This window comes from Argiope bruennichi, chromosome 8, assembly GCF_947563725.1.
Source record: "Argiope bruennichi chromosome 8, qqArgBrue1.1, whole genome shotgun sequence".
NCBI lineage: Eukaryota > Metazoa > Arthropoda > Arachnida > Araneae > Araneidae > Argiope > Argiope bruennichi.
Window position 1 is genome coordinate 52,180,751 of NC_079158.1, and position 9,580 is coordinate 52,190,330.

At 23.5% G+C, this 9,580-nt stretch overlaps 1 protein-coding gene across 1 annotated transcript; it reads left to right on the forward strand.

Annotated features, from left to right (window-relative positions):
- Window positions 1-61: 61 nt before the first annotated feature.
- LOC129981649 (28S ribosomal protein S35, mitochondrial-like) lies at window positions 62-9,095 on the forward strand. The gene is made up of 6 exons (XM_056092579.1): window positions 62-210; window positions 2,139-2,218; window positions 3,492-3,717; window positions 4,648-4,970; window positions 7,372-7,485; window positions 8,891-9,095. Exons 1-6 carry the CDS (start codon window positions 105-107, stop codon window positions 9,032-9,034), a joined length of 993 nt encoding a protein of 330 aa, XP_055948554.1. The 5' UTR covers window positions 62-104; the 3' UTR covers window positions 9,035-9,095.
- Window positions 9,096-9,580: the final 485 nt, after the last annotated feature.

The following is a 9,580-nucleotide window of genomic DNA, read 5'->3' on the forward strand; positions in this document are numbered from 1 at the left end:
CCTCTGATTTTTCTAAGCAAGATTCATCATATTTCTTAACTAACTGTATTTCTCTGTGATTGTAACTGTGGTTTCGTTAATGGGGAAATTGTAAATAAATAAACATGGCTAGTTTAAAATTAAATAATAATTTAAAATTTTTATATTTGCTGAAACCCATTAGATTTCAGGTGCATGTTAATAGAAAAGCTAGTGCTGAAGCTGCAGAAGGTAGTTTATTTCCTTTTGTTATTATGAAATTCTTACAAGTAGAAAAATATGTTTGAAGTAACATGATATATATATTTTTTAAAATCATGAATGCCTGTAAAAGTAAAATACTGTCGAGTATTATACATATCTATTTCTTTATGAAAACTTCACTTTCAGTATTGCAACTTACTATTATTTAACATAGAAATCAATGCTTTATGTAGTGAAATCTAGGCAATTCAGTTTATTATTTGAGTTTATGTGTGAGCAGCACTTGTAGCAGTATGGTAGTTAAAAATAAAAATACTCATCATATATTTATATTATTTAATATTTTGAAGCAAATTCATATTTGATAATTGTTGTGTTCAATCATTTATTATGGCACTATTTAGTTTTGGGGCTAAATAATGTTTCATTCAATATATGTAATTATAATATGGCATATGCTAATATTTTTTTGTATATAATCATGATTTGTAAAATTAAAAAATATAAAAAAAATTTGCAAACACTTTTAAGGGTTTTTTTATGGTAATCATGGGATAAATATCTTTAATGCTTAGCACATTCTTCTAAAGATATCTAAATTTCCCTATCTTAAATTGGCACTTGTCGAAGAAATCCCTATCAAAATCATACAGTAAAAATTACTGAAGAGAAAACTTCTATCTCTTTTGCTTGTTTAGCGATATAGACTGACATATTTCTTACCACTTATCTTGTACAGATTATGCCTCCCGGGATGAAATAAATCAAAATTTCAAAAAAAATTTCTATTTCATCATGCAACTGCTAAAATATGTTTACATAATATACATGCACTTTAAAATCTTACTGAATTATTAAACTGTTTTTAGCTGAAGAAACAATTAGAGATATATATAGAAAATATTTTCTTCCAGAAATGTATCCCATGATTCAAAAATGTGAAAATATTAAATTTTTTAATGAATCTCTCTTTTGATGTGATTTGTATCTATTTCAGTAAGAAAGTAAAAGCAATTGTTTCTTTGTAACTGTAAATTTTTTTACACTGATGTCTAATATTTTTTAATCTCATTATTTGTAAGTTTGATTATTCCTCTATAGTGATATATATTTATTTAGTTTATAATAAATTTTTCAAAAATCATTTCTCCCTAATTACAATGGCCTCAAACTTATATGGCGGTCCCATATTACAGATCAATTGCTGAGATTAATCATGCATATTACTACTTTGGCAATATATCTCAGTTTCTTGGCAATTGAATCTCAGGGATCACTATAATAAAACTGCACAAAAATTTTTTTTCTTGACATGTAAAAATAATGCCTTTAAAATAATATTTCAAATAAAATATTTACTTATAGCTCATTCTACTAATATTTGCCAGTAAATATGTAATTATTTCAATTTATTTACATCTTTCAAATATCTTTTAATTTTTTTTTTATCTGTGCCCATTACAATCTAATCACTACAATTTTAAGTGTTCTTAAATTTGTTTTACTCATCCAGCAAAAACTGCTATACAACAGTTCTTTAGCTTCATATTCTAAATGAAAAGAGAGAAAAAAAAATTCATTGATAAATATTTTGGACTTACATGCCCTATTTTTTTATTGCTTTGAATGCTGCATTGGTAAAATTTATGTTACGTCACATTAAAACCAGTGATGAATTGGGTAGCTTAAATCAATCTTTCATCATACTTAATTGATCAAATGCCATGTCTACTGTATTTACTTTAAAGTGCATCTGCATATTCAGATATTACTTGCTTCATTATGTGTGTGAAATGAAGCAAATATTTAATAAATAATTTATATATTCTTGGTTAAATAAAGGAAAGCAGTTTGTCTCTTTGATACAAAATGATTTTAAAAAAATGTTTGAGTATTTTCATAGTAATATTGTATATTTATCTTATTGTTTTTTCATTTGATTATTCATATTTCAGAGGAATTCAGAGTTCTGGAACTATATCCTGCTAAGAAAACAGCTCAAAGAAGAGATGGACCACGTTTTCAGGATGCACAGGTAATGAATAATTTTTAATGAATTAAAAGACCTGAATATTCTTTTTTTTTTTTGCATAAATTATAATTTCAAATTTTTACAATGATAGGAGAAAAGATTTTCCAAGATTAAACTTTGTAAAAAGTTAATATGTAAGAAAGTAGGATTTATATATACTTAATAAAAGTTTTAATATGTAAGAATTCATGCAGAATGTTTATGCAATGCTTCAAAAATGCAAAATGTAGAACATTCATAAGTGGATATTTTTATAATATAGAAGAAAAAGAAATTCTAGAAAAATGTAAAATTAGGCTTCATAAGATGCATTTAAACCTTGTACATCTGGTTTAGTAAAATATTTTAAATATCTCTTTAAGATTTTATAAATTTGATGTTGTTATAATAAAATGAATATTGATTTGTATTTAATTAAGTCTTTTTTATTACCTTGGAAATAAAAAATAAAATATACATCAGAATTATTCAATATAAAATCTTATTTTGAGAATTGGTTGTTTTATTGTTATTTGTTTACCATATTTGTTCTTATTTTGCAAATTACAAACTAATTAAACATTGATATTTCTGGTCAGTTGTATTTGGGGCATCTGTTGTCTAATTAAAGAAAAATTATCTTTAAATTCTGTTTTGAAGGAGAGACTAAATTTGCTGTCAAAGTTTTTGGATTTGAACTATTAAGTATGAAATTAATACAAAACAAAATGTAATAATGTTTAAAAAATATTTCTAATAAAAAAAATATTAAATTTTTTGACATTGAAATTTGTAAAGGTGGTCCCCCCCCCCACTTTTGTTAAGTTACTACATCCAATATGCTTTCATTTAGTCAATTTTTACTTGAATCATAGCACATTTTATCATATAAAAAAAGTTCATTTTGAAATTAATTTTAAAAATTTAGAATTTTTAAATATGCTCAATTATTTCTAAAGTTTTCTTGTTAAACTACTAGCTTAATAGGTTTCTTAAAAATTACTGATCTTGTATCTGCTAATTCAAGCAGTATATCTGTTCATTCTTTAAATTTCACTTATAATTATAAAAAGTTGTTTTTTGTTTTGCTTTAAAATACACATTGCATGTAGCAATTGCTATATAAATTGTTTGGATGTTTTTCTTCTTGGTTATTTATTACCTTTTATTATATTTCTTTTAAAAACTTTTCAGTGGGAAAAGTGTCTATTCTAACCTATTACAGCTTTTGTTACAATCGCTCCATTCTTGTTTCTGTATATATTGTTTCAGTTAGAATTTCTTTTAATTTTCCTAGCTTCTTCCACCAAGAGAGAAACGAATGCCAATTGACCAGGACTGGCCTAGTGTATGGCCTACAGCAAAAACTTTTAGACCTTCTGTAGTACCTTTACCACTTTATCAAGGATATGATGAAAAACGAGCACCTCCAGGAAAATATGCTAATGCAGAATTGATGAAAATACCAAATTTTCTTCATTTAACTCCTCCTGCTATTAAAAGACATTGTGCAGCAATTAAAAGTATGTGATTTCTTAAGTTTTAATTATTCTATTAAATATTGTTATGTGTTTGATATTATTATCAAAATTAAATTCATTTGTAAATTTAATTAATATGCACTTTTTGTAAAGATTTTTAGTAAATTGCTCTTTTAATGCAACCATTGCTATATTATTTTTAAATGCTAAAAATATTTAAAATTATGAAACAGTAAAAAATGAATTTTTTTTAATTAATGATGAATGCTGTGCACTGTTTGAAAATTGTTTATGAATAGTGGAATGCATGTTTACTTTTTGAACAATTAATAATAAAAATAAAGAATAATAAGATGAGTATTAGTTATTTTGCCATTTTGTCTATGAAATTGTATTGATATAAAACAGAGTTTTTAGTAACTACTTGACATATAGAGATAACCATTGATATCACATGACATGATATTTATATTTAAATTCTGCTAGTGTTTGGCATAAATTTTTTGTTACTTTTCTATGAACTGAACACCATATAAACCACCAAGGCCATTATGCTCTAATCTTAATGAAGAATAATGATACCATAATAAAATGATGCCAACATTTCAGCATAATGGTGATTGGTGTTCTGTTAATGGAAAAGGACTTAAGACAAACACTGTCTTTTGAGTTGAATACTGTTGTTCTCCATACATGTTGTTTTATTTTTTTTGATAGTATATGTCTTGTTTATTGTTCTACAATTAGTATTTATTTTAAAATTTTGAAATCTCAGAAGAAAATTTATACTATGCATAATTTAATTGTTTTATGTCAATAGTATTTCTGATTTTTTTTGTTATTTTTAATACTTTTTTAAAGTTTTAGAAAAGCTTTTTATAGCATTTAAAGCACTTGTAACTAGAATTTTACAAAGGTGCACTAATTATATGATTATAAACAGTAATTAAATAATAATATATTTTTTTTCAGAATTTTGTACTCCATGGCCAAAAGGTTTAGAAACTGAAGAAGATTGCAGGAAACATTTTCCTGTTAAGATTATTGAAAGTGATTATTTACACTCCAGTCCTATTATTCATGATGAACGTTCAAGAATTGTGACACTTGAAGTCAAATTAAATGATCTGAAATTAGATTATCATGGCAGAGACAAAATTTTGAGGTTGCTTGGTAATGCCAAATATGATAAAAATACTGACACTATTATATTGGTTGCTGATAGATGTCCAACACGGAAACAAAATTATGATTATTTAATTTATCTTTTAACTGCTTTACATAATGAATCATGGGTAAGTTATTCTGCTCATAAACTTCTATTCTAATACTTCATCTGTACTTTTTAGTAACTGTATTGTAGTTTTAATAGTGGAATATTTATTTATAAGTTTCATCTAGTGAGAATTAATTTTACATAATAAGATAATTGAAATTATTAATTAAGTCTGGCATCCTCATAAATTATTTATTTTCTGGATTTAGTGATTATATCAATGCCTTCCAGGAAGAAAAATTATGTGAAATAAATATAGGATTTTTCCTTTTGTCCTTACATTTAAGAATAAAAGATAATAATTTATCTGATGATGACATAAATAATATTATACAAATATTTTTGAAGGTAGATTTATATGTTTTACTAATTTACAAGTAAAGTTCTATTTCTTATAATAAAACAGATACTATTTATTTGAGTTCACTTTTTATCTTTACATTTATTTATAGTGTAGATATTTTGAAAATTTTAACTCGTCCTGGAAGAAAAATTCATATAACTGATGAAATAGAATTACACCTTAAAACAAAAAGTAATATTAGATAAAAAAGAATGGATACTCCCTGGTAATGACATTGAATTATAGTGAAATTGGTGATCTGTTGATTACATTTTATAATCTTCTAAAAATAATAGCTTATTTAGCCAATGTGTTTATCATTAAGCATCATCTCTTTTTTTTTTTATATATATATAGCATTACATTTTTTACATATTGATAATGTAAAAAAAAATCAAATTTTATATGATAAATATTATATTATAAGATGATTGATGACAAGTTATGTTGAATTACTTAGTAATAAGTTTCTATACAGGAATTTTTTGACAGTTTGAATACTCTGTATTTAAACATATGATAGTTAAATAATTTTTAGTGTATTATAAGATATTTATATGTAAAAACACATGTTAGAAAAAATGCCATTTTATTGTATTCTGCTTGTGTTTGGTGACCAATTAGTTTGCTGAAATTGAGTAGAGTTATAATTATTGGTATTAGTATAAAAAATTCACTTAAATCTTTGAGAATTGGTCTTGATAACTTTCTCAGTGATGTATTATAAAATGTTAATATTTGATAGATATTTAGCTTATTAAAAAAAAAAAAATCTTACTTCCTAATTGGTGTTTTTTTGCCCAATATTTTATTTTTAATTTGAAACATGAGCCAATTAAAGCTCAGCTAGTAAAAAATTTGCTTTCTGATTTGAAATACATTTATAAAAGGTTTGAAAATAACTGGAATTATTCCATGCTTTATGTATGCTATTAAGTATGTTTATAAATTTTCATTACATTTTTGAGGAGTTTAAATCCTAATTCAATAAATAAAATTCAGTGTACTATGATGGAGAAGTAAAACTTCAAGTTTAAAAAAAGTGACTTTGTATTTTCATACATCTTAATTATATTTCAGAACACAACAGCAGTATTTAAAAATTATTGAATGCAAAATTTCCTTATTGCTTGGTTATAAAAATCAAACTTTAATTACCACAAAATTTGAATAGCTTTATTAAAAGTATACTTTAAAATTAACTTATTCAATATACAAACAAAAAAGGCTGAATCTTTATATTTTGATTATCAAAAATGGAAGAAAACTATGGCAAAGGCAAATTTTGAAAACAATTTGATTTTCAATAAAACAAGGGAAATTATTAAAATGTATATGAAGAGTAAAATTATTTTTATTTATTTTATAATTCAATTAAAAAAAATAACAACAAAGAAATATTTTTAAAAATTATTTAAAAATTAAAAGAAAATTGGCTACAAAATTGATATTATTAAAATTATGAGTGTTCGAATTTTATGATGATGTAAATTTTTTTTTGTGTGTGATAACATTTTCTGAAATTATTTTGAAAGTCGTCAAAAGTTGGCTTAATTTTTAATTATGTAAAATTCTAATTAACATTTTGAGAAAATATGCTTTATGGTATTCTTAAAAACTTTCAGAGTATGCTTGAAGCCAAATAGTATATATCTTCTTACTCTTTAAAGAATGTTTGTGTTAAATTTGACATTTCTAGGCCTGTTGATTTTTCCAATACTGCATAGACAGACACACACCAATACGATTTATTATTTATAGAAATTCTCCTCTATTATTATTATTAATTTCTTGGAAAATTTTCAATTATTATTATAGTTTTATTTCCACTTTAAACTAAAGTGGCTTATCTTTTTTTTTTTTTTTTTAAATGATTGGGTAAAAGTAATGAAAATATTAAAAATGAGAATCAAAATCAATTCTTACAAAAATTGATGGAGAATTGTGCTCGAAAAATTGCAGTTGAAGATTATTTCATCATATGAATTTTGTATGTAAAAATAAAAATAATAAAGCAGTAAATAAGTTGTGCGTTATTTACTGCTTTCCTGCATTCATTTCAGTTTTCTGTTTATAGGTTACTGAACCATGGGAGCATGAAAAAACTGAAGCTGACATGGAAAAATTCTTCTTTGAAGGAAGCAGGATTCAAAATAAAATAACAAGAACAATTAGTCGTTTTACAAAAAATGTAAAAAATTATTTCCTCATCCTAAGCTTTTAGAAAATGTAGTTATAAAATTTTTTGAAACAGTAATGCATTAATAACATGATTGTAAGATTAAAATTTTAAAATACTGTTTTTATCTTTATTTCTGAAAGATGTGAATCTTTTGCCTATTGGCTGATTATCAATTTTTAATGTTATTTTAATAACTTTTGCAAGTTGTCAGTTTTACTTAAAGTCACTGATAATTTCTGCTTTTACTTTTATCACAAAATTATAATTTAAAATTTAATAATTGATATAATAAATAATTTATAATTAAAAAAAATTAAACATTTTTGATCTTTAATTTTGCTATTTGCAAGCAAATCTAAAGATAATTTTGTAAAAAAAAAGCAATATATATATATATATATTATTATTATTATTATTATTATTATTAAATGTATTCTACCCATTTTTTCCCATATGAAGGAAATCATTAAATAAAATGAGAGAGAGAGTAAAAAAATGTAAAGTGTTAATTCTTTCCATTTAAAAATATAAATTTTGATTTACGAAAATATAAAGAAAGTGAACCCTACTAATGAAATGAATGTACTTATGCTTGTAAAAATTAAATGACTTATTAATGAAAAGTATAAAACAAGCATACCTTTATTATTATATTAGACCACTGAATTAATCAATAATATCTATTAGTGTCATTTAAAAAAAAGATTAAAAATATATACATATCTGTCCTTAATATAACTGAACTGAAGCTGTATATAACATATACATAACATATGAGCAATATTGTTATAAGATTGACTTTATACATTTATTATTATAAGTTTTTTTTCCTTGTCTTTTTTTTTCTTCAAAAAATTGTAACTAATATGCATTAGTTGAATATGCTTTATATACTATTTTAATTTTATTACTAATGAAGCATTGTACTGTTTCATTGATCTTTTGTTTATGGACATTTTCTAGTACTTTAAATGAGTACCATTAGAAAAAAACATTTATTAAAAAGCTCATAGTTTTCTTATATTTATCTCGAATATCTACTGTAAATTAATTGCTGCTATTATCCTGACTATTAACCTATTGATTTTGATAGTTTTGATAGTCTTATCGAAATTATTAAATTAAATTGAAAGAGTCTTTAAAACAAGTTGTTTCAATCATTTTAATGCATCTTACTTTGTCCTAACTGTCTAGATGACTATTTATAAAAAATCTAACTTTCTTTAGATAAAAATTTCTAGATTTATTTCATATAAATTTGAAAGTTAAACCGCTGTAGATTAAGAAATTTGATATATCTACTACATCTGTGCATCTTTATATGATTAGTTTCATTATTTTTTTCTTGTACCTTTTTTTTTGGTATATTTATTGTAGATTGCTAATTCTTCCTGTTTTATTTTTCATCTTTCAGAAGCTATCCGAAGAAGAAGTAAAACAATCAAAAGAAGTTGAATCTTTTGGAGATGCTGTTAGTGATCTTATTAATGAAGGAGAAAATCAATATACAATGCAAAAATATAAAGAAGCAGCTTTAAAGGCACTTAATCTGTCATAGTGATAACATATTTTGTAATAGTTTTAAACATTGTAAATAAATATTATGAATTTTTGAGAAATCATTCACTGATGTTAATTTATATTTGATGGAACAAAAAAAAAGGCGGGTAGGGGGAGGTAATAATTTGCATTCATATTTACTTAACAGTTAAGAATGAAAACTCAAATGATACTACATTTTCTTAAATTTACATAATTGAAAAAAAAATCAATCATTATTTAATTATGTATTTATTTCTAAATGTAAATTCTGGGTAATTACTTGAGGGATAAAATTCCTATAATTGTGATAAAACTGGGATAAATCTCTTGAAATATATTATATAGTTATTAATATTGGTTTTCTGATTTATATTTACAAAATCCTTTATGTTGGTGATCCTTTATATTTGAATAAATTGTGAATACATTTTTAATTTTATTTTTATATCATTCAAGTTAGTTTTGGTGCAAAATGACCCAGAAAAGAGGTAAAAAAATTCTTTGTAATTTATGAAGATAATTTATTAAAATCTAATTTCTGTATCAATTGCTATTTGCTGCA

Bases quoted from the DNA above. Each gene is read 5' to 3' on its own strand.
- LOC129981649 (XM_056092579.1), top strand. From the start codon at position 105: ATGGCTAGTTTAAAATTAAATAATAATTTAAAATTTTTATATTTGCTG. The intron at 3,718-4,647 runs GTATGTGATTTC...ATTTTTTTTCAG, and splicing joins ACATTGTGCAGCAATTAAAA to AATTTTGTACTCCATGGCCA. The intron at 7,486-8,890 runs GTAAAAAATTAT...TTCATCTTTCAG, and splicing joins TTAGTCGTTTTACAAAAAAT to AAGCTATCCGAAGAAGAAGT.